The sequence below is a fragment of the Calidris pugnax genome, unplaced genomic scaffold (assembly GCF_001431845.1).
Source record: "Calidris pugnax isolate Ruff unplaced genomic scaffold, ASM143184v1 scaffold24, whole genome shotgun sequence".
NCBI lineage: Eukaryota > Metazoa > Chordata > Aves > Charadriiformes > Scolopacidae > Calidris > Calidris pugnax.
This window is the reverse complement of record NW_015090922.1, coordinates 17,234,114-17,258,541: the sequence shown is the minus strand read 5'-3', so window position 1 is coordinate 17,258,541 and position 24,428 is coordinate 17,234,114. Positions and strand designations below refer to the sequence as shown.

Here is a 24,428-nt window from a genome sequence, read left to right as displayed (position 1 = left end):
CAACGCGGAGTGGCTGGGGGCGGGGCTAGAGCCCCCCTCCCCCGCAGCCCGTTAGGGGGAAACCCCCCGGGGGGCGGGCACTCCGCCGTGACCACGCCCTCCAAGCCACGCCCCCGCGGCTGCTGAGGGGAGGCGGGGGCGGGGCCGGGGTGAGGGGGTCCCCGCCGGCGGGGGGGGGGGGGGGGGGGGCGTGGCGGGGGGACGCCCGCACAAAATGGCGGCCGCTGATGGCCGGTCACGTGTGTGGCGGGGCGGGCCGCGGCCCGGCGGGAGGTACGCGCTGCCGCCGTGCTCAGCGGTGCGGGGCGTCCTTTCCTTCCCTCTTCCCCGCGCTTCTGGTCCCTGGTGGCCGTGAAGGGGACGCGCTCGGCTGCTCCGTCCGCTTTGCCTCCCCTCCGGGGCTTTCCGCCGTGCCGTCCCTCTCAGCGCTCCCGGTCGGGGGGCGAGGGCGGCGGTGGGGAGAGAGAGAGAGAGAGGGAGCATCGCTTGGGCGGGTGGGGAGGGTTAAGGAGCCCTCCGCTCGCGGCTGAGGGGAGATATTCTGTGGGCCTTGTCTGGGCCTTGCCGCAGCTTGGTGTGCCGATGATGACCGCAGCCTCTAGGTTGAAGCCAAAAGGCTTTGGTTTGGGTTTTGGTGGTGTTTCTCTCTTCCCCACAGTGTGCCTCCAAGCTTGTCGGTTGCCCTTAAGGTGGGGTATGTTCCAAGAGCGCTCCGTGGCTGCTCGATGAGGTGATGCTGAGCTTGAGCCTGCAGCTCGGAAAACTTCTGAACACATTCCTTGCTGTGCCCGCCAGGAGCTGGGATTATGTGGTAGTGGAGGAATCGCTTCCCGCCTCCTTCCTCTCCTCACCTTAGCACCCGCTACCGACCATGCTTAGTGCAGGCAAGTGAGTATGAGTTTCGATTCTCGTAAGTGAAGCATGAAAACGTTTCTCTTATTTCGTGCTGGGGGCCGTCTCTGGTGAGGAGGAGGAAGAGTGTTTTCCATTAATTGAAATAGGCTAGCAGAGAAAGAAAGTAATGCAAAAATGAATGAAGGTTCTGATAAAATTCTCCTTTCCGAAATTCCTGACCCTTTACATCTTGTTTAGAAGCTGTGAGGTTTCATGCATTAGATTTGTAATTTGTTGTTAGCTAGATCATAGAATCATAGAATGGTTAGAGTTGGAAGGGACCTTAAAGATCATCGAGTCCCAGCCCCTCTGCCGTGGGCAGGGACACCTCCCACCAGACCAGGTTGCTCAAAGCCCCATCCAGCCTGGCCTTGAACACCTGTGGGGCATCCACAACTTCTCTGGGCAACCTGTTCCAGTGCCTCACTTCACCCTCACAGTAAAGAATTCCTTCCTAATATCTAATCTAATTCTCCCCTCTTTCAATTTAAAACAATCGCCTCTCCTGTCACTACACTCCCTGATAAAGAGTCCCTCCCAATCTCTCCTGGAGGCCCCCTTTAGGTACTGGAAGGCCATTATAAGGTCTCCTCAGAGTCTTCTCTTCTCCAGACTGAACAACCCCAACTCTCAGCCTGTCTTCATAGATGCTATATGATGGCCTTTATTTGAAGACCCATTCAGTTTTTGCAGACTTGGGTGAAATTTTGCCTGTGGTGGTGGTTTGGTTTGGTTTTTTTTAATGTAGTTATTAGAACATAACACATAATTTGAAGCATACTCCTTATAACAGAACAGCAGGCTGATGGGTGGGGGTCTGTCTGATACTATAATAAGGTATTTCTGCTGAGAGTGGTTGGGTACAATTCTGTATTAAAACCAACTGCCCCACCTTGACATTTTCCATGTGAATGCACCACTACACAGGCTCAGGAAACGCGCTCAGTTATGCCAATCATCAAAATAAGCGCGAGATATATAAAGGCTACCTTATTTTCCATTACCACTGTTTGCTCCTCCCCCTTCTTTCCTAAGCTTGATAATGTTTGTCAGTCACCTTAATTCAATTATAAGTATCCTGGGGTAAGAATTTAATCTTTGAAGATGCCCAGCAGACTGTGAATCTGCTCCTGGTGGGAGCAAAATGCAATGATGGCAAAGGCAATGTGTACTAAACCTGTTCCAATTAAAAGTTGTGCTTTAAGATAACTAAAAAACTGGTGTGTATGTAGGAATTTCCTCTCTAATTTTGTATTGTAGATCACATCCAAATAGTTTATCACTATAAGAATTATACTATCATCCCAAATGTGTTCTGTTTCTTCATTAAAAGGAAAAACATGTTTTCATGCACTAGCGTCAGGTGTCTGTGTCAAGTGCTCAGTTTCACCAACTAAAATAAGTAAAAGCAGCCTATCAAGAGAGAGAAAATGGACTTGCTTGGTTTTGGACATCTCTTCCATGCTGTTGCTTTCTTTACATCAGTTTTAAACTGCAGTTTGGTTTCAAAAGTCAAGAGTAAAAAGCCACGAACCCAAGAAACCCAGCAATATTTTTTTTTCCTGTCAAAGTTTATATGTGTAACTTTACATAAATATCTAAAAGCTTTCCAAAATACCAGAGTATGAAAATGTTTTCTAAGTTATTTTGCCTTGTATCCAAAGGAGGTGTACAGTAGATGTTCTGGTGGTTTCTCATGCTAGATTTCAGTGGCATTTAGATCACATGTAGGTGACATCCAAGTAGTTTGGAAGGCAAAAGAATCCAGATATCAGTAACTAGTCAGAAAGTTAATTAAAACTTCTATCTGCATGTCAGTAAGTACACTGCTCAAGGAAGGAATGGTAAAAAGAAAGCAAACAGCATATGTGTTGTGCTGTTAAAATATTTCAGAAGAGGAAGAAAAAAATCCATTTGTTGGAGAAAAATACTTGGCTGACTAGTGCTCATTAGCATTTTGTAGCACCCTGTCATCTTACTGAGCATGGCTTTACAATTACCATTTATAAACTCATTCTGTGCTAGTTGTAGTGTCATCTTTCATCACATGCCTTAGTGAGTTAAGTTTTTGAAGGGACTGCGCACTGATGGTAGCATTGAGTTAAATTATTCCTAAAATACTGAACTTTGGACCTGATGGTGCAGAGCAAATTGAGAGTTTTCACATCTTTGCAAGAGGAAGCACTGCAATTTGTCTCGGGGATTGAGAATGTCAGGCAAGGTCCTTACCTGCTTTGCAGAGGTTTTTGTAATACTCCTGCACCTGGTGTTCCAGACTCTTACTGGGCAAAGGAGGTGCCAGTCAGTCTGCTTTGCTGCAAGTTCAGCTCCCAAACTCCTCTTTGGAATTCCAAAGCTCATCTTTGAACTTGCAATTAGTTGCTGCGTGGAGAGATTTTAACTGATTGGATGCTGAGGGCAATGTTGGGGTAATAAGGTGTCTCTGAATTCTCATTAGGCCTCAAACAAGGAAGTGATGGGAGCAAACAACGTTGAGAAAGAGAAGAACAGAATGAGAAAAGTTAGCAGTAGCTCAGTATGAACAAGTAAACAGAAATTGGAATTGAAGTTAGTTCAGGTGGGACTGTTAGGTTAAAAAAAACAGTACAGTAACAGAGAAAATAATAAGACTAATTATATTTTTTTATCTTCTACATCTGAGTCAAAACTAGATCCAGGGGTGTGAGACAACCGTGCAGCCTTCCCTCTAATGTTAAATGGCTAGCCTACTAGTAAGAACAAAGGCAATTTCTGTGTTTTTATGACAAAATGAGTGTTCTTATGAGAAGATGCGATAGCAGACATTACTATGTTTTATGAACTGTGCATTAATTTTTTCCCAAGGAAGACGGAAAAACATGTATGTTTTGTCTTCAGGTCCAGGCAAAGCAGCCTGTTCGTGAAAAATTTTGGCCTGAGCCAAGTAATCAAGCCTTCGTTGCTCATGACGTCATGGAATTTGAGGACGGTTCAGCTGATAGCAGAGTTCTGGCTGGGAGCACAGAAAATGCATCCAAATAGACAATTGCATTCAGAGATTTTACATCCATAATTACAAGGTTGATATTTCTGAATTGAAGGCTTGTCTAGGCTGGCTTCCTTTTCAGCTCAATATTTACTTTTAGCTGGGAAGTGGAATGGGCATGCGGCCTACACTCCTTCCCTGACTCCACGTCCTGGGAGGGGTATTAAGTAATCTGTTATAAAATAAACTTGTAAGAGAAGTGTGTGTGTGTGGGGAAGTTTCCCTGTGCCAGATTGATACGCTCCGAGTGAGGAAGAGCTATCTAGAGCATTTAAAAACTCTGGATAATAGACAATTAATAAAATCTGTCCTGCGTTGGCCTGTGTGGGTGGATTAAATTAAACCTGATGTTGGAAGGTTTTTTTTCCATTTTGAATGCTCTGATTTTTTGATAAATGTCAGGTGTAGGATTATTTATGGTGCGCAAGGTACTTTGTAAGCAATATACCCACAAGCCTGTACTCCACATGGCGCACATCTTAAATCAGTCAAATACATAGCAGTAAATGTCACAGGCAGCAATATTCAGGAAGAGGGGAAATAGCCAAGAAGGAAGCATAAAAAGAAGGAATGTCTATTTAGAATCTTCCCCTGCTCCTATTTAAATGTACTTATGTGGAACAGGCACCAGTGATTTCAGATCAGTTAGGGTGGATTAGTATTCTCCTAGGGTTCTGTGTTTTTTAATATCCTTTATGTTTGTTTTCCCATATGAGTGTAGATAGTGCTGTCTGAAGCAGGAAGGGATCCCGGGCATCTGAAAGCTGTCTGTCTTTCAGTTGAAGTGGAAAAGTTCCTGTTTTCCAACATGAAGAGGTTAGGAGAGATGAGCAAGTAGAAAGCAGCACATGGAAAAAAGGAGAACGCTAGAATGCAATGTGGCTGAAATGGAAAAGCTGAGAGTGATCAGCTCAAGAGCAAGGATAGTCTTTGTCCTAGTATCTGAGCACTTCTCTGGTATCTTATTAAGTCAGGAGAAGTGATTATTTGGGGATTTTTTGTTTTGTGTTTTTGGGGGTTTTTTTTGGTTGGTTTGTGGTGGGTTTTTTTTTTTTCATTTGGCAGTAAGACATGAGAACCATGAGAACTGAAAGTTTCACTTGTGTGCAGTTCATGCTTCAGCCTCATGCATCCTCTATTTGCTGTCTTGAGAGTTTGCTGCTTTCACAGCACTTTTTTTTTTTTTTTTTAATTGAAGGGAAGCTTCCTTGAGCAGAGAGCACATAAAACTTATTATCTAGGCCTCTGTAGGAAAGTTTATTCTAGAAATGTTTGGACAACCTGTGAGACAAAGAGCAGGCTGCCCAAATGCCCACAGTGGGCAGTATCAGTAGCCAGCTTTGTCATGAAAAGGCAGCCTTGCAGCTCTGACGCACAGGCAAAGATTACTTTCAGGGCTGTAAGAAATCAGAATCGTCAGAAATGACAATTAAACAATGAGATATAGATAGAGGTTTAGGAAAACTGTACTGTCCTCCTGCTCAAGGAAACTATGATTAGAGGATACTGTGGCCTCTTACGTTTTTGCTCTTATCTCTGCTGTTTCACACTCCCACAGCCAGATTGCTCTGTTTTCGCAGACAGGAATGTTACTGGTGTTTTTCTTCCTCAGCACCCCACTGATAACACTTCTAAGCTCAGAGAATGCTTTATTCTATCTCTGATGAACTGCGTGTTGGAAGTAAAGTTTGCTACCTGTTATGAATTATTTACACGGATACACTAATTTTCCCTGGCAAGAGAGTACTGAGGGAGGATTTGGGAAAATGAAATATCCAGAGCATCTGCCATAAAATCACATGCAACAGCTAAAATTGCCGGATGGTGTGGTGATGTTTGCTGCACGTTCGTGTTATCGTAGAACGGTCTGGAGGGGATGATGGCTGGATGTCCTCTCAGGTTTGTTTTCTCCCAGCTGGGAAGTTTGAGCATTTACTCACCCCCCAAGTGCAATGCGCTCTTGTAGTAAAGACCAAGTGTCACCTTTGAGGACGCTGCTTGCATGTTTGTGTTGATGCACTGGATAAACACAGTCACTGAGCAAAATGTAGGTGAAACTGAGTGGATTTGTTTAGGTTGTGTCAGTCAGAGGATTGTATTGAGTTAACATAACGATCTGGCTTTACGTGGCTATTGCTGCACTAGGAAAGTTCTGCCATGGTGGGTGTACTGATCTATCATTGGCAAAGGGATCTTCTAGTAGTATCTGCTACAAGCAAAGATTGCTGCAGGCATAAAAGCACATTTATACCCACACAAGTACTGCCTGGGCTGTACCTGCTGGTGCTGCCTGTGCTGGAAGCACAGCCATGCATGAACCTTCCTGCGCTGGTTGCCACCATCGCACTCTAAGGCGGTCACCCGTGCCTGGTGTGTCAGAAATGCTCACAAAGCGCCAGGCAGCACGGGTCAAATATGACAGGAGGGGTGGGATAAGTAAGATCTCCAGCAAGGAACCAGAGGAATTTTGGGGAACATTGCATTTGTTCATGATGGAGACTGTGCGTGTTTAAGCCATTTGTTTCTCCTCATCTCAGCCTCCTGCTTTTGGCCAAATCTTCGACCACTCTTGGTCTCACCATCTACCTGTTGGTGCCACGCTGAAGGCAGCCGAGCGGGAGCTGCTCGGGAAGGGATGACAACTGCTCCCAACCGCAGGGCCCCTGCGTGCCGCCTCCCCGGCGGCCTGCGGCCGAGCCTCGGGCCTGGACCACCGCCAGGCCCCGGCGCTCCCGCCTCCCAGCGGCCTCCTTGGTCCAGATCGCCCGGTTTGACTCCCGCCCCGGCCCTGCGGTACCTCCTCCGTGGCCACCCGCCCACTGCCGGGGCTGCCGCGCCTCCTCCCGCCCTACAGGGGGCGCTCGGGGCGGCGCTGCGCCCTTCTCCTCCCCCTGCGGTGAGCGCGGGGCGGAGCCGGCTGAGGTACGGCGGTGGGCAGGGGTCAAAGTTCCTCGTGTGGCGGGAGTCTGGGGGGAGGGTGGCGAGCGCTAGGCTGGGCCTCGGCCAGGGCATCCCCGCTGCCGGGGCCGTACCGGCGCAGGCTGGGAAGGCCGCCACGATAGGGCCCGGTCCCCCGGCTATGGTGCTGCAGTGCCCCCTTCCTGCCTGCCGAGACTGCGGCCCTCAGCCGGCCCCGGGCTGGAGGTGGTACCGCCAGGTGCGAGCAGCAGTCGCTGTAAGGCCGAGGCCTTCCCGGGCGGGGAGGGAGCCCCGGGAGCCCTTGTTCCCCGGCCCTGTCTAGCCTGGAGGTACCGCCTGCTTTTCTGGATGGACCCCGGCATCACCCCCTGCCCTCTGGAGCATGTTTAGTGTTACATGTGGTCCTGAGGAATTGTGGGAATTATTTTGATGATGGAAATATACTTTATAGGTTATTGTTTAAGTAGCTGAAAATATTTTTTCAGAGTGATCAATGCACAGGCAGATGCTTCCTGATGTTAGTTTCAAAGGATAAGCTGGCCATGGGAAAAAAATTGCCCTGGAAATAAGCAGCAAGCTTCACGTTCCTGGAGCAGTGAAGTCCTGGGGTGGCTTAAGGAGACAAGCAGCATAATTTGTTTTATGCTGGTGCTCAATCATATTGTAAAGTAGATGATAACATAGCAAGTGCGCAGTAGCAGAGTCTGGACCGTTTGACCCAGGAAGTTGCTTCTTATCCTATGCTCATTTCCTATCACAGTCCGCTTTGGACAGGGGCTGTACTTTTTTCATTTTATACCTTGTGCTGAATTTATATTTTCTACCCTAGGACCTCCTGTCTCTCACGTTCAATTCCCAGTAAAGGATGGAGAACATCCTTGCTGGCTTGTGTGGGACCAGCCCAGAAGATCCACTTCCTGTGTGGGTTCATGGCAGCGTTGGGCATTGCTTTAATCAGCTGACGTTAAATGTGGTTCCTCATGTGATCCTTGCCGTGGTCAGTGCCTGCTTCATTGGCACTCCAAGGTATGACAACCTACTTGCTTAGCTCTTGATTATTATGCACGACTGGAGGTGGGGTGGAAAGGCTGGAAATTAGATCTCCCTGTAATGTGCTGAATATGTAATTAGAGAAGGACATAATAGGGGAGGAAAGGGACTTGGGGGTGCTGGTGGACGAGAAGCTGGACATGAGCAGGCAGTGTGCAGCTGCAGCCCAGAAGGCCAATCGCATCCTGGGCTGCATCAAAAGAAGCGTTGCCAGCAGGTCCAGAGAGGTGATTCTGCCACTTTACTCTGCTCTGGTGAGACCTCACCTGGAGTATTGTGTGCAGGTCTGGAGCCCTCAATACAAGAAGGACATGGACCTGATGGAGAGGGTCCAGAGGAGGGCCACAAGGATGATCAAGGGGATGGAGCACCTCTGCTACAAGGACAGGCTGAAGGAACTGGGGTTGTTCAGCCTGGAGAAGAGGAGGCTCCGGGGTGACCTAATAGCAGCCTTCCAGTACCTGAAGGGAGCCTACAGGAAGGCTGGGGAGAGCCTGTTTAGAAAGGCCTGTAGTGACAGGACGAGGGGAAATGGCTTCAAGCTGGAGGGGAACAGATTTAGATTGGAGATTAGAAGGGGGTTCTTTACTGTGAGGGTGGTGGAGCACTGGAACAGGTTGCCCAGGGAGGTGGTTGAGGCCCCATCCCTGGAGATATTCAAGGAGAGGCTCGACGAGGCCCTGGGCAACCTGGTCTAGTTGGGGGTGTCCCTGCTGACTGCGGGGAGGTCGGACTAGATGACCCTTGGAGGTCCCTTCCGGCCTGGGAAATTCTATGATTCTATGATTCTATGATTATAATGCTGTTATATTTGTCAGGAATTTGTCCTAATTCAGAGTACTGAGTACAGCCTTTGTCCCCCCATTGCAAAAGAAATCCAGAAAGAATAGAGGCAGTAGTGAGCATAAAATCACGGAAAATAATTCAAAGGAATTTCAGTGAATGAGGACTGGGAAAACTGGGAGTCTTCTGGGAGAGGATATAATTCCAAGGCAGAATGGAAGATGTATTTAAGCTAATAAGGGGTTCACAGAAACCAACAATTATTTTTCTGTTTACAGTCTTCTGAAATGTGTAAGCATGCCAACGTTCACTGATATTGAAAGGCCACAGATGATAATGAATCAAGTGATAATGAAATATTTTGTTGGGCAATAGATTATGGACTTTACATATACAGCATCACTGAAAACAATAGTGATAAAAATAATGTCATATCACAAAGACAAGAAAAAACAAGGATTGGAAATGTGTCACAGAATTTGATCATCCAGAATTGGTGTTAAAGAGGCTAAATATCCTGGTGGTTTGTTTTGTTAATCCTCATGGACTGGAGTCTGATTTGACCACAGAATATCATAGTTTGCATAGAAATTTCTGTGGAGAAATGTTGTTCTTTGGTAGCATCTGAATCTCTGGTATTGATCAGATACTGGACTGTATTGAACTGTTGTAGTTTAGCAGTGCCTACAGTCTGAAAAAGTTACAAATCTAGGGAGGTGAATCCAGGACGTTAAGTAAAAGTGGACAAGTAAAGGGGGGAAGAGGAGAAGAAGAAAGGAGAGTACTGACTGAGAGGTGATGGAATTTCAACTGTAAATTTTTTTTCTGCTCTTTCCTCCTCTAGATCTGGCCTTGGGGTGCCTTGCAGGCCAGGCTGGGGATGCAGAATTGCCACTTCCTTTGTACTTGCTGGCCTATTCCTTGCTGATACCATCCCAGCCACCCTTTCTCAGCAAGAGCTGGGCCCTGTGTACCTGGAAGTGCTGGCCAATGGCACTGCTGCCCTGACGTGGCTCACCCACAGCATTGCTCTTCTCATGCTCTGCAGATCCATTCATGGCTCTACCAGAGGCCCCATGGCCCTGGCTCTCCTCACTCTCTTACCCCTACCTTCGTTAGTCATCACGCTGGTGTGGTACTACCAAAGCGGGACTGCTTGGTCCCCTGCCCATCCTGCTGCCTCCTCCAGGTTTGCCATTCTCTGTCTGCAACTGGCCTCTCTGCTAGTGTATGTGATTGGCTACCTCTTACCCACCACTGGCAGGCAAGACTTGCTCTCCATCAATCAATCCTGGCAGCAAGACCAGCTCATCCCAGAGCCAGAGATCCCAGTGCCTGATCAGCAGAGAGTGGCAGAAGATGGTGAGAGCTGGCTCTCACGCTTCTTTTATATTTGGATGAACCCTCTTATGAAGCGTGGCTATCAGTGGAAGCTGAACCAGCCACAGGATGTCTATGTGCTTCCTCGCCAGCTCCAGGCTGCCAGGGTCTGTGATCGGTTCTACTCCTGCTGGCAGAAGAGGGCAGCTCTGCATCAACTAGAGGAAGAGACTGTGTCTCTTACTAGCCCAATCATTGCTGGAAGCAATGGGAGTAGCGATGCCCTGGACAAGTCACACCGTGCCCAGGTGGCCACGCGACTCCTCTCAGTTCTTCATGCAGCCTTTGGGCTTCGATTCTATTCCCTTGGACTTCTCAAGCTGGCTGGCAACCTGCTGGGTTTCTCTGGTCCTCTGCTTCTGAATCTGCTGGTGAACTTCATGGAGTCAAGGCAGGAGCCCCTGAGCCATGGGGTGCTCTATGCCCTTGGGCTCTTTGCTGGCTCCTTCCTGGGCGCACTTTTGCGGAACCAGTTCAGCTACGAGGTGAACAAGGTGACACTGATGGTACGGGCTGCCATCATCTCTGCCATCTATCGCAAAGCTCTGCGTGTCAGCAGCGCTAGCCTTACCCGCTTCACTGTGGGGGAAATTGTCAATTTCATGAGCACAGACACCAGTAGGTTGGTCAACTTCTGTTTCAGCTTCCACGAGGTGTGGAGCCTGCCTTTCCAGTTTGCCATTACCCTCTACCTCCTGTACCAGCAAGTGGGAATCACCTTTCTGACAGGCCTGGCCTTGGCACTGCTGCTTGTGCCCCTCAACAAGGTCATAGCCAACCGCATCATGATGAACAACAAGGGGATGCTGAAACACAAGGACACACGGGTCAAGGTGAGGGACACCTGGTGCTCTCTGAGTTTGTTACTCTATTTTCTTCCTGTTTCTTCCTGGAACATTGGCTTTTTGGCCACTTGCCATGATCCCAAGCAGATTAATTGAATCACAACTGCTGGGAAAAATTCTAAAGGGCAGCCCAAACACACTTGGTCTTTTTTTCCACCGTTTTCTGCATATTTGCAGTGCAGTCTCTCTTCTCACCACGTCAAGCATTTGATTCCCACCTTTTAGACTTGTATTTCTAAAGTGAGGGGACAGCGCTTTCACTTGCCATTTCCATCATGCTTTGGAAGCATGAAACATAAGTCAGCTCCATGTCAAAACTGTTGGGAGCTTAAAAAATCTTTCTTTTCCCGACAGAAGGTGCATCTAGTTGTATGGGGTACATACAACTTCTCCAACTATTGTAAGATTGGTTTGCTGAATGAGCTCTCACTTTTTAGTTTTCTTTAATGTCAGGCAAACAGACACATGTCAGCTTGCTCAGCATGTGCTGACCTGAGAGCAGGAGTGAGAGGACAGCATGCTGCTGGGACACCTGAGCTGCTGGATGTCGACCAGCTGGGCTCTGGATACAGACTGGCTGTGTCGTGGCAGCACCAGGCCTGAGAGTCAGGTGTTGCTATCTCAGAGTGCTGTCAGGCCAAAGTAGGTAAATAGCATCCATGCTGGAGCTAGTGATTCCGCTTATCCCTTCACCTGTGGTGCACATCCTTCAGTTGGGAATTAGTGTAATATTTTACCTTTTCCTCAGCCGTACACAACACAAGTGGCTGGGGAAGCTGGGCAGTGAGTGAGAGCAAAATTCCCAGAAGCTGCCACTTGAGTTTGTCTTGGTTAGCAATAAATCTTTAGCCTGGCCCTTAGCAGGAGGCAGCTGCAAACCTGGCATCAGCCTAGATGCCTAGCAGGCATTTGGTGCATTAGGCAGGCACTGGTTACTCTGTGTGCTTTTCCTTTTTACCTGCAGCTAATGACAGAGTTTCTACGGGGCATTCGGGTGATCAAGTTTTACACCTGGGAGAATCACTTCAGCACCAGGATAAATGCCTGCCGGGCTAAAGAGCTGCAAAAGTTACGAGCCATCAAGTACTTGGATGCTCTGTGTGTGTATCTGTGGGCAGCACTGCCTGTTGTTGTCTCCATTGCCATCTTCATCACCTATGTCCTGTTGGGTCACCAGCTCACCGCCACAAAGGTGAGTAGATAGTAGGGAGAACTCCAGCCTTGTCTTATGCGGAGGACAATCTACAATGGGGCTGCAGTCCTGAGGCATCTTTTCTGGGACATGAACTCAGCCTGTGTCTCCCCACAGCTCCTCAGGCTCTCGCTGGTGAAGCTGTTTGGAGAATACAAGAGCAAAAGGAGGTAATGCCTCCAACTCACGGCTGTTTCCTTACCCATGCAGGTGTTCACAGCATTGGCCCTTGTCGGGATGCTCATTCTCCCCCTCAACAACTTCCCATGGGTTTTGAATGGGGTTGTGGAAGCCAAAGTCTCCCTGGATCGAATCCAGTGTTTCCTTGAACTCATGGACCAGGACCTGGAAGCTTATTATGCCCTGGGTAATGGTGAAGGATGCTGCTGAGCTTGGGACTCTAGGGAGGGTGCATTTGGAACAGAGAGCTGAGGTGCGAGGCCCAGGGGCTGTACTGGAGGGCAGCTGGCTGTCATTCCCTAATTTAAGATGTTTAATTGTCAGAGGCAGAGTGAAGGCACTTTCATTTCTGTGAAAAATGGGAGACAAGGCTATAACATTTATCTTTACCAATGATAAGCCATTGCTTGTGCCCATGGACCACTGCCATTAGTATCTCTTTAGAAGAAGCTGCTTCCTCCTCTGTCCAAAGCTCCTCTGATGCCATTAACAATCTTGGCTTTGCCTAAAAGAAGGACTTGAGTGAGTGCCCCTCTCCTGAGCTGTCTCAGCTCCCCTTCTTTCATTGCTTGCAATTTGTCAGCTCCCTGCCATTCCCTCCAATAATGATAAAACCAGGTTGTCATTACAGTGTCTCTCTGACAACCAGAAGGTAACCATGTATGTGTGGTAGGCGGGAGGGTTGGAGGAAGGGAGGTACAAGTTTAAGGGCAAGTTAGTAGGCAAGCATCTCATTCTGTGGCTGGGTCAAGGGTATCATGGCAGTGCCCTGTCTGTGGTCTCCATTTGGGAACAAAGCTGGTAGTATTTTTATGCTGGGTGCCTTTAATTTTCTGGCCTTCTCATGGTAGTGCAATGCTGTTCTGCTTTTCTCTTGCAGATAGCCCTTCAGGTACTGCTACTGCCGTGGAGATGCGATGTGCAGCCTTCTCATGGGCTCCAGTTGAGGGGGAAAGCACCAGACCGCCCTTGTCCACAGGCACTCTGCAACTGCACATTGAGAACCTGTCAGTAAGAAAGGTGAGCAAGGGTGCAGGACGTAACAGAAAAGAATGGCACTAGAGAAGCCAAATAATGGAGAAGGGGTGGCATGTTTTTATGTTTTCCTGGTCTTATGAGTCATGTCTCAAAATCTGCTCTTGGTCAAGAGGCACAGAACATATATCGCATCTCTCAGAGCTGAAGGGTGCTGGAGGAGATCCAGGCATGGCTTCCAGACAGCAGATGAACCAGCTCTCTCTACTTTCCACCGCTGCTGCAAGAAAAGACTGGGCAGGGAACACAGATAGGTTCTGGAGTTAACCCTCCTTGCAGACTTGTGTCCTGCCATATCAGGAGTGTAGTTTACCCAACAGCTGTACCCAGCTCTGCTGCTGAACCTATGAGATAGTCCTAGTTTAAGACAGCAGTCAGCTTACTTACAGGCTCCACGTGGCTCAAGAAATCTGGACAAGCCATCTTGTATTGGCATCTTAGGTTGTTCCTTTTCATTTCCCTTTGCAGGGGATGCTCCTGGGAGTTGTTGGGAAGGTGGGTGCTGGCAAAAGCTCTCTGCTTGCAGCCATCACTGGAGAGCTCATTAAGTAAGTAGCCTAGATACTCTTCCTTGTCTGGTCCCTCCATGCCATGGCAGGCAGGGGCTATCTACTGCTATCCCTATTTGTTGGCCATTTTGATCTGCAACTGGTTCTCCTTTGTTACCCTTTTTACCCACTTCTGCTGTGCTTGCAGACAAGGTGGACACGTGTATGTTTCTGACCTGGAGCAAGGATTTGGTCTGGCCACACAGGAGCCTTGGATACAGTTTACCACTGTCCGTGAGAACATTCTTTTTGGGCGGAAATATGATGCCAGGCTGTACGAGGAGGTGGTGGAGGCCTGTGCCCTCTCCAAGGACCTGAATGTGAGTACCTAAACTGTAAACGTGCCTGAGCCTTCTTGGCCAACTTTTGCATCCACCCTGAGCCTCAGTGGGAGCAGTTCTCATTCTTTCAGGCTATAGACTGTTTTTCCAAAGTCCCAATCACACAGCATTACTCTCATTACCAATCCCAGACAATACTCAGCCCCATGGTTCTTTAAGGTGTGAAGTCATTCTCGTTAGCACTTTGGGTGGTTTCTTCTCCTGCTGCACCAAAAGCTCCTGATCCTGGAAAAAGGAGATGTTCTTGCAGAGCTGATGACTGCTGGGTTTTTCAGGCAGAACCTATCAGCAGCTGATGCTTTTTTGGATCAGAGGAAACTTCCCATGGATCTGGAAGGGCTGAGTCTGTGGTCCTTCTGTCAGTAGTACACATGTACTAGTCTTCTCCTCCCAGTTTCACTGAATTTCACTGAATTTTTTAGAGTTGAAAGGGACCACAGAGATCATCTAGTCCAACTCCCCTGCTGATAACCTGATGCCTGATTTTCTGAAGTGCCAAGCATTAGGAGCTCCTGTTTGCTTTGGCAGGAGCTATGAATACTTTGTAAAGCAAGATTTTTATTTGGGAAGTAATAGACTATGTGTATGCTACCAAATCAAGAGGAAGCTGTTTCCAGCTACTGAAACTCTGTAGTTTTTACTGCTAAACTATTTGGATGGGCCCTGGCATGATTTTGGTGCAGGCACAGCTTTTGTTCTCCCAGAAAATTCCCAGATGCAATTCCAGAGTTATCTCAGACCAGAAGTTGCTCTCAACAGGTAGTTCAGATGTGGCCACCCGGTTCTGGAGTGTAGGAGAGTTTAGTTGCATAAATGCCAAGCTTGCCACATGTCTGCAGTATAGACCGTTGTATTGTATCATTTTGTCACCCTAAGAAATTATTGCCAGAGGCAGAAGAGGGATCCCAGTGTTCTGATTTTGGGTTCCCAGTAGTTTCCTGTCCCTTCTAAATGTTTTTCTTGCATGTTTCAGATTTTACCAGCAGGTGACCAGACGGAAGTTGGTGAAAATGGTGTGACACTCAGTGGGGGGCAGAAGGCTCGAATAGCCCTTGCCAGAGCTGTTTACCAGGTAAATAGTAAAACAGTCATGCTGTGGCAGGTTGTGCCTGGTGCCAAGTCAGGTGTAAAGAAGCTGGAAGCACCCAGCTGTACAATGTTATCGGGCAGCACGTCTTAAATGACATCGTGCTGGCCTAAAGGTGCTTGAGGTGTGCCGTACAGAGGTACTTGCACTTTTCTCTACAGCACGGCCTGCTCCAGCAGGGCCAGCAGCTCTATCCTTGTCTTTTGTCTCCCTCTCAGGATAAAGAGCTTTACCTCCTTGATGATCCCCTGGCTGCTGTTGATGCAGATGTAGCCAACCATCTTATGCGGAAATGCATTCTCGGAGTCCTCAAAGACAAGACCAGGATCCTTTGCACCCACAGGACGGAGTTTTTGGAGAAGGCCGATGCCTTGTTGTTGATAGACAATGGCAGGATAGTTAAGACAGGTCCACTGGCTGTCTTCTCAGGCATTCATTTGTGCTTGTGGGATGGCTTGAGCAAAGACAGACATAAGGGAGTAGGATTAACTAGTGGGGAACCCAATGAAAGAGCTTGAGGACACTGTGTGTGAGCAAAGATGGGATGGAAGGAAATTTGCAGATGCACAGATAAAACAGGGCAGTCCTAGAGGTGGGGAGCTCAGAAGGCAGAAGGCCATAGCAGGTTGTATGGAGCAGGGCCTTCAAGGGTGCGGGTGCTGTGAGAAAAAAGAGGCAGTGAGTAGCTGGCATCTGTTCCTCAGAGCCTCTGAAGCATTTGCGTATTTCTCTTCTCAGGCACACCAGCTGATATCCTGCCACTCGTGGAGGCCTTCCCCAAGTTCAAGGATATGGGCAAGAGGCAGAATGATAAAGGTCTGTACCTGGTGAGCTTTGAGGGTGGCTGGGGCAACAGAGCTCAGCTGAGCGCTCGGACAGAACCTGTACCTGATGGCTGCTGGCCTTAGAGCAGAACTCCCACTACCTTGCTGTACTGTGGCAGTGCTGATCTGTGGGGTAGTGTGTGCACAGAGGGAGAGCAAGCCCACATATTATTGGTCTGGAGCAGTGTTTGAATCTGTTTTTCCACTTGTGGTCCAGCTTTGGATGAAGGTCTGCCAGGATTGGTGCATCTGTCTTGAAAGGGAAGAGAAGGCAAGAAGAGTCTCCCTAATAGCCTAGACTTGCCCTGTTCACAGCAAGGAGGAACTGCAGGAGGAATTTGCGTTGCACTGACCTTTGTTTTTGCCTCCATTTCCACAGCCCCCGATGAACAGAGCCAAGAAGAGGCTGTAGAGACAGAGGCAGAAGAATCAACCCAAAACAATCACCTCATACACAAGGAAGAAGAGAAGAAAGAAGGGGCAGTGGCTTTTCAGGTGTACAAGGCATATTGGCAGGCAGTGGGCAGCTGCTTGGCGTTATCTGTCCTCTTCTCCCTGCTCCTGATGCAAGGTGAGGTAGTGGACCAGCAGCACATCTCTGTTTAGACATTCTTCTCCTCTCCTTCCCTGGTTGTGTGGAGTCCAGGGAGAAGAGAGACCAGGGGTTTAATCGCTCTCCCTGCGGCAGGAGGACCCCTTTTCCCCAAACTAAAGTAGCACGGTTGGGAGGGGGCACATGTGGGAACAGGATCTGACATCTCACTGCTGCAGCTGAATGTCTGCTCCTCTAGCAGTGCCCTGTCACTGCTCCAGGAGTGATAAGGCTGTTCCCAGCAGAGAAAGAAGGCAGGGGAAGACTAGACCGGGCAGTGAGACAGTAACAAAAGTTGTCCCTCAGCTTCGCCTTCAGCTGTTCTGCTTTTTTGCCGATTTGGAGGTTGAAACCCTGTTTAAGCAGTCTGTCTTTCTCTGTAGCATCCAGAAATATCTCAGATTGGTGGCTGTCACACTGGATCTCCAGCATCTCCCAGACAGCAAATACCTCTGTGATGGTCTACTCAGCTACCTCACCTTCCCCAGAGCTGCTTCTCTTCTCCATTGCTGGGCTTGTGTAAGTGAATGCTGGTCAGGAGATGCCAAAGGAAACTGGAAACACTCCCATATTGCCCTTAAGTGGATGTCCTTTGATGATCCTTGTTGAGAGCAAGGATAAACTGACCACCCCACTGCAGGAGATCTGTGTGGCTGCTTTGACAAAGAAAAAGAATCAAGATCTCTGACTTGAGCTCAAAGGGCTTCTGCCTGGGGCTGATGGAAGACCCCTAGCTACATAGTAATCCAAGTGTTTGTCGCAGCGTAACAAAGGGGGTGTCTCTCACACGAGTATCAGGTTGAAGTATCCTGGTTTCTCCTTGAGTGTGCTCCTGGATACTCATGCCCTGTCTGTGAGTTTACTGTCATGGGGACCTTGGCAGATTCATCATCTTCCTCCTTCTGTGTTTCAGCTCTCCCGTTCAAGACCTGGACACCACCCCAGTCCCTTCCAATGGTTCACTGGATGTGAAATTCTACCTGATAGTTTATGGGAGCATTGCAGGGGCCAACTCCCTCTTCACCATTTTTCGGGCCTTCCTCTTTGCTTACGGTGCTATCCGTGCTGCTACTGTCATTCACAACCGACTGCTCCAGAGGATTCTAAAGGTAATAATCAGAAAGTCCAGGGGCCCCTGCAAGTCACTCTGCCTTGACATTCTTCTCATGTTTGGAAGTAAGGGTTTGGGAAGTGGATTAGGGTTTCTGCTTCTATTAGCTGATGAGCTCCCCATAGGACTAGATCCAAAAAGGGCTGCACCGCAGCCAGCAGAAGGGGCCAATGAGCCAGGGTTCAGAATGTGTCCTCTAAGCTTGTTCCATTCCATGGAGGGGTGTTTTGTGGCTGCTACCTGCATCTATTCACATGTTAGTCTTGGCTACACAGCCCAGATGATGGCTAACTGAATCAAAGTAGCTTTTGCAAGATGACGAGCTCAGATCCGGATGAGATTGGAAGGAGTCATTAAGCAAGATTTAGGGCTGATGCTGGCACATGCCAGTTAAATTTCTTTAGTATTTGGGCTTCCTTGGGTCCTCAGGCTAGAGTTAGGATTAGAGGATTGTCTCACTGGCTACTGTGGGCCAGTATGGGAGCTGAGTCACTGCTATCTTGGTAGCTGTCTGCCATTCACCACAGAAGGGCTCTTTCCTTTTCCTGTGCGAACAGCATGAGTTCTTTTTCTGTGAGTGGATGCTGGCTTTGGAGTCTGAGATTTCTTCTCCAGCTGAGGAAAGGAAGAGGGCTGTGGTGGCCACTCCTTTGTGGCCTTCTCTGCTTCCCTTGGTGCTGCTCTCCTGGGCCTTGTTCTGTGGCTGGATCTCACTGCAGCTGACTGACTCTTATTTTCTGGTTCCCTTGTTGCCAGGCCACAGTCACCTTCTTTGACACTACACCGACGGGCCGGATCCTGAACCGCTTCTCCTCAGACCTGTACTGCGTGGATGACAGCCTGCCGTTTGTCCTCAACATCTTCCTGGCCAACATGTACGGGCTCCTGGGCATGCTGGTGATAATCACCTGTGGCCTCCCTTGGATTGGTCTGGTCTTACTCCCCCTGGCTGCCCTCTACTTCTCCATCCAGCGCTATTACCGGCGCACGTCCCGGGAGCTCAAACGCCTTTACAGTGTCACTCTGTCTCCCATTTACACTCACTTCTCAGAGACCCTCTCAGGACTGAGCAGCATCAGAGCCATGCGGGCAACACAGAGGTGAGTGGAAAGAAAGAGCACCCAAGACCCAGAGTTTTGGCTTTATAGACCAGGGCCTTCCTGATGTGGGGCTGGTTATAGGGTGGCAAGAATGCCCCTGGCCTGAGGCAGCAGGAGTGGAGGTTGAGTGGTGAGAAACTCTGTTGTGCACCTGCCAGGTTTGAGTTGGAGAATCAGCTGCACCTGGAGCAGAACCAGCGCTGCCTCTTTGTCAGCAACACAGCGATGCAGTGGTTGGACATCCGCTTGCAGATGACTGGAGTTGCTGTGGTTACTGCTATTGCAGGAATCGCCATCATCCAGCACCAGAAGCAACTGGGAAATCCAGGTAGGTTGCCAGGGATTGTTCTATACCTACCCCTAGGCTGTGGCCCAGGGGTTCCTCCTTTCCTAGCCCAGCGCTGCACATCTTCCGATGCTGGAGTAAGATCCAGAGCTCCTGCTCTCTGTCACTCTACAGGTCACCCACAGTGTAGTGCTTCAGATCCCATCCCTCCTACTGTGTCCCCCCATCCTTGAGTGAGATCCTAGACTCCCTTCTTTCTTTGTCCTGACATCAAGATCCCAGCTTCTTCCTTGCCAGTAACATTCTTGCTTATGCTTTCATCCTCTCAGGACTTGTGGGCCTGGCGCTTTCATATGCCCTGTCTGTCACAAACCTGCTCTCAGGGCTCATTTCCAGCTTCACTATGACAGAGACCATGATGGTGAGTGTGGAGCGCACAGAGGAATACACCACAGACATCCCCACGGAGCCCCAGGATAAACTGGTCCAGGTAAAAGCTCAAATATATTCTCAGGAACAGGCCCATCTTCTGGTTCTGTGCCCTGCACTTGCCTCCTGGGAAGATCACAGGCTTCCAGTGAAGGGTTGGAGGGTCTTCACTCACAGAAACCACCCTGATCACTCATCCTTTACCAGTATATCCCCTGGGGGAATGAATCTCTGGCAGGAGTTGGTGAAGGCTGGAATGATGGGAAGGGGTAGGAGAGCAGAACGCGTGCTAGGTCCAAGATAGAAAAACAAGTCTACGAGGGGGCTGGAGTTGGAGTTGGACTATGTGTTAGGTCTGGTCAGAAGCCAAGCAAACATGCAAAAGGATGGATGGGGCTTGGCCTGTGGGGACGTGAGGATGAAGGTGACAGCAAGTCACAGTCATACCCTGTCTCACCTGCTTATCCCTCTTAGGTTGCTGCTGATTGGCCAAGCCAGGGGCTTGTGGAGTTCCAGCAAGTGGTCCTGGCCTACCGAGCAGGCTTGCCTAATGCACTTGATGGTGTGAGCTTCACTCTTTACCCCGGAGAGAAGGTGGGGATTGTGGGTCGGACAGGATCTGGAAAATCCACCCTTTTCTTGGCCCTTTTCCGCATGCTGGAGCTGAAATCAGGCCGGATTCTCCTGGATGGTGTTGACAGCCAGTTGGTCGGCTTGGAGGACCTGAGGTACGGAGGGCTGAGCTGGGGGAACCTGGAGGCTGAGAGCTGTCAGTGGTTGGATGCTAAAGGGAAGAGAAAGGAGCAAAGGATTTCTCTTATGTCACCCTTTTGTCTGATTGTGGAAGCTTCATATGAGTTGTTCCGTTGTTTCTGAACAGCTGTGCTAAGGAAACCAGGCTGAATATGTGACCCATGTCTCTGAGCCTCTAAGATATGCAGCAAGCCAAGATACCCCACCCCAGGAGAAAAAAAAACAAACTTTGCTTTTCTGCCGAACCTACCCCATGAGTTCTCAGGTCTCATTTGCTTGCAGATCTAGGCTCGCCATCATCCCCCAGGATCCGTTTTTGTTCAGTGGCTCAATCCGAGAGAACCTGGACCCCCAAGGAAAATGGACAGATGCTGAGCTTCACGAGGTGCTAGAGCAGTGCCACCTGCGGGATGTCATTACTCAGATGGGTGAGTCTGAACCCAGCAAGAAGCAGCTGGTGAGCCTTGTTACTGGGAGAGGGGAGAAGGCCAAGGGGAAAGGGGCCAGGTGGATGCAGTAAGGAATTGGTTAGAGGAGGACACACTAGGACCAGCGTGGGAACAGGTCAGTATGACCTGATGGCATTTCCTGAGATTTAATGGCAAGGGAGTGGCAGGGTGGTTGGATCTTGCTGATGAGACCAGGCCCCAGTGGATATCAGAGCAGAGCTTGAGATAAGCCAGGCCCTAGTTTTAGGGGACTGTGGCATCTCTGTGCCAGGTGTTGCTTACATCCATGCATGAAGGCTTGGGTTCCCAAGGCCTGGACCTAAGCAGGATCTGGGTTTTGAGTGCTACTGGGAAAACGCCAGATTTGGGGAGTCATCTGGGGCCTGGTGCAGAGCCTGGTGGGATGACTGTTGAGCTTGACCCCTGCAGGTGGATTGGACAATGAACTCGGAGAGAGGGGAAAGAGTCTGTCCGTGGGACAGAGGCAGCTGGTGTGTCTGGCAAGAGCCCTCCTGACGCAGGCCAAGGTAAGTGCCCCGCTTCCATCGGAGCGAGGGGGAAGGCGAGCAGCTGATGGCTGTGTGAGGACAGCAGAGCAGAGGGCTCCAGAGTTGGGGGTGTGATGGGAACAGATGTCCTGTGCTACCTTCTCAGGCTGTCCCTAGCCGGGGGTTGGCATCTCTCCTGTGGTGCTTGGGAGCTCGCTTCACTCTCTGTCCCTGGCAGGTGCTGTGCATCGATGAGGCCACAGCCAGTGTGGATCAGAAGACAGACCAGCTGCTGCAGCAGACCATCCGCCAGCGCTTTGCTGACAAAACTGTTTTGACAATTGCTCACAGGTATGGAGGAAGCAACACCCTGCACCTAAATTCACCCTGTCACTTGTAGGGAGTGGTGGCTGTGCCTGCCATATCTGGGCCTTGAGCTGAGCAGGGAGGTCTCCAGGATGAGGCTTTTCAAGTCAAAAAGCTGGACCTTGCCTATTTGCCTTTTCTGCTTTATTAGCCCATGGGTGCTGGGAATAACTAGATGTGAGAATGTTGTACCCAAAAATAGGGGGGACAGCAAAGGGCAAAATGCTGCATCATATGGTAGGTGGCTCTTTCTGGGCACTGCCTAGTGAGACCGGGGGAGTGAATCAGGCCTTGTGGTTCTGCCAAATTAGGGCAAGGAGCAATGGAGATCCATCCTACAGAAAGGAGCAGCGTGGAGATTGGAGAGTAGCAGTTGTCTCTGGCTCAGTAGAGGGCACTGCAGGACAGCTGGTGGTGAAGGGCTATAGCCAGCTCCTGGCTGGGGAGGCAGAATGCTGGCTAGTTCTGTTTTCCAAACCTCTGAGTTTTGGTTCCAGCCTACACCTGCTGCCAGCAGGACAGGCACTGCCCAGGCAGCACAGGGCAGCAGTGCCTGTCCCACAGTGGAGAGATTTAGTGTAAGAGTAGGGGCAGTAGATGGTTTCAGGTAGGGGAGGAGGGCAAAACATGAATACTGTGGGTACTGAGAACGGATGGGTTAGCATTAGGCAGTGCTCCCACACTTGCCAAGTGGAGGGTAATTTGGAAGAGGGTTGTGCAGTTGTATGAAGGGTGTTTTCAAAACACACAGGTTACCACAAAAATAAAAATCAAATGAGCAGGTGGCAGGGGCTGGTGTCCTGCTGCACAGAAGTGGGAGTGATGGATGACAGGCAGGGTGGGCTGGGCCTGGCAAGTGAATTGAGTGGGTCTTGTTAAATACATAAGATAAGAGGGAGGCAGGAGGATTTTGAAGGGAATGTGGTTCCTACACTAGGGATATTATGCATAAACAGAGTGGGAAGGTAAAGGCACTGTGGGTTGAGGTGTGTGTTTGGTTTGGGTGGGGGCAGGCCGCCTCTGATGGAGGAGTAATTAGAGAGGAGAACCAGCAGAGAGGTAGCATTAGGCAAGGCAGCAAGACTGCCTTGAAGATGGCCCCTGCCCCTCTTCCACTGTGACAAAGAGAGATGGGGAAGAGCAGTAAGGAGGGAGAGGTGGTGATGGAGTTGGTTTGTACCCGTGGTTCTTCCATGCCATTCAGCTCTGGGTGAACCATTAATTGGATGGATGAAATCTAGGACTAGAAGTGACTCGGTACTTGTCCCTAGCCCCTCCAGGTCACTTCCAGTGCTACAGTCTGGCAGTCTTTCGGGGATGAATGTGTAACCAGAGTCCTGAATTCCATAATGCTTTTTACCTGCTCAAATCCTGTGATTTGCAGCTTTGGAGGGCTCTAGTTTTGCACTGAACAGTGCATGACACTGCAAAGGCATTCCTGCTGCCCTGTCTTACCTCCCCAGGGCCAGAGGTTCCTGCCCTGCTAGCAATCTGGGCAGAACTGGGCACATATGTGTGCTGTGGGTGCTGTGGTTGGCAGTCTGGCAGCTACAAATCCACTGGTGGTGGCAGCATAAGCACAGATGCCAGACTGCTGGGGAACCACAGCTGATGCACAAGTCCATTTCTGCTGCCCTCAGGAGGTGGCAGGTGAGGAAATGTCAGGGCAAACAGAAGCAACTCAGTAACTCTCTTGTGGGAATGGAGACATTTTGTGCAAGTCCAGAATCAGACATGCCCTGAGCTTTCCCTTCAGAGAGCTTCCCCCTGCCTCCTGGTGCCCTTCTGTGCCCAGCAGCTGGAAGGCATCACTGTGTTACGCTAAGAGGTGGTGCATTTCAGTGGTGTGCAGAGGCTCTCTGGGGAGTTGGACTGCAGTGTGTCCCTGAGCGCACAGGGAGAAGCTCTGCAGATCTCCTTAGATCCACAACATCTGTCCTGGCATTTACTGTCCACAGGCTGAACACAATCTTGGATTCAGACCGTGTGCTGGTGATGCAAGCCGGGAGAGTGGCAGAGCTGGATTCGCCCACCCACCTCAGTAAGAAGGATGGCTCCTTGTTCCAGCACCTCCTGCAGAGTGGGCAGCAGTGACCTCCCTCCTGGGCTGAGCCCAGGCAGCCCTCCTGGCTCTGTGCCTTGCTTTCCTCTCGCCTCAGCCCCTAACCCTGCCCCTGCAGGACCAGGAGCTGCTGAGGTGAGGGAAGGGGTTATTCCTGCTCGTGAACAGCAATTTTATGTCCTGAGGGACGGGGGAATGGCACTGCAGCATTTCCTTTAGTAGGGCAGATGGGAACTGGTGTTTAGAGCCATGCAAGCCTGGCTGGTGGGATACTGCTCCCTTCCAGGGATCCCCTTTGAGATTACAGAGGGATTTTCTGCTCACTGAAGAATCAGTGACTCCTAGTCTGAGACTGTCTCACGTGTACAATTTAAAATAAAGTGGAAACATCCTTGTGAAGCTCATGTTATTCGGGTCCCCCCTTTCCCTTTCAGACACAGACTTCCTTGTGAGATACAGGAGCTGTGTGCTCTCTGCACAAAGACAAGCATGCCTGCTCCCTGCTTTCCCCAGGGGGCACTGACCTCTCCAAACAACGCAGAAGGTTGCACCCAGGGACTTTGCTGCTCTTTCTCCAGCTTACACTGGAGAAGGCCGCCTTCTGAAGGGCCAGAATACATAAAAGGCCTCTAAGACAAGTTTATTTCAAGATGGCTTTTCCAAGGGAAAGTCCCTGTCCCTCCTGCCCT

General features: G+C 49.7%; 1 protein-coding gene across 5 annotated transcripts; it reads left to right on the top strand.

The window, feature by feature from the left end:
• The first annotated feature begins 272 nt into the window (after nt 1-272).
• Nucleotides 273-24,138, top strand: ABCC10 (ATP binding cassette subfamily C member 10). Of its 5 annotated transcripts, none has more exons than XM_014951209.1 (22): nt 273-884; nt 7,668-7,864; nt 9,516-10,884; nt 11,861-12,088; nt 12,299-12,455; nt 13,149-13,288; nt 13,772-13,851; nt 14,000-14,171; nt 15,166-15,264; nt 15,498-15,687; nt 16,018-16,095; nt 16,483-16,674; nt 17,079-17,214; nt 17,609-17,804; nt 18,563-18,906; nt 19,065-19,234; nt 19,522-19,682; nt 20,096-20,349; nt 20,657-20,802; nt 21,253-21,350; nt 21,550-21,662; nt 23,636-23,771. In XM_014951209.1, the coding sequence occupies exons 2-22, from the start codon at nt 7,704-7,706 to the stop codon at nt 23,769-23,771; spliced, it is 4,620 nt and encodes a 1,539-aa protein (XP_014806695.1). In that variant the 5' UTR covers nt 273-884; nt 7,668-7,703. The 5 variants fall into 5 exon arrangements, with proteins under 5 accessions (XP_014806695.1, XP_014806693.1, XP_014806697.1 ...); XM_014951207.1 differs by having other exon boundaries at nt 273-888; XM_014951211.1 differs by lacking the exon at nt 273-884 and adding an exon at nt 6,773-6,841.
• Nucleotides 24,139-24,428: the final 290 nt, after the last annotated feature.

Coding starts and splice junctions, on each gene's coding strand:
- ABCC10 (XM_014951208.1), top strand. CDS start 7,704: ATGGAGAACATCCTTGCTGGCTTGTGTGGGACCAGCCCAGAAGATCCA. Junction 17,805..18,562: donor TGCTCCAGAGGATTCTAAAG/GTAATAATCAGA, acceptor CCTTGTTGCCAG/GCCACAGTCACCTTCTTTGA. Junction 21,663..23,635: donor GTTTTGACAATTGCTCACAG/GTATGGAGGAAG, acceptor TACTGTCCACAG/GCTGAACACAATCTTGGATT.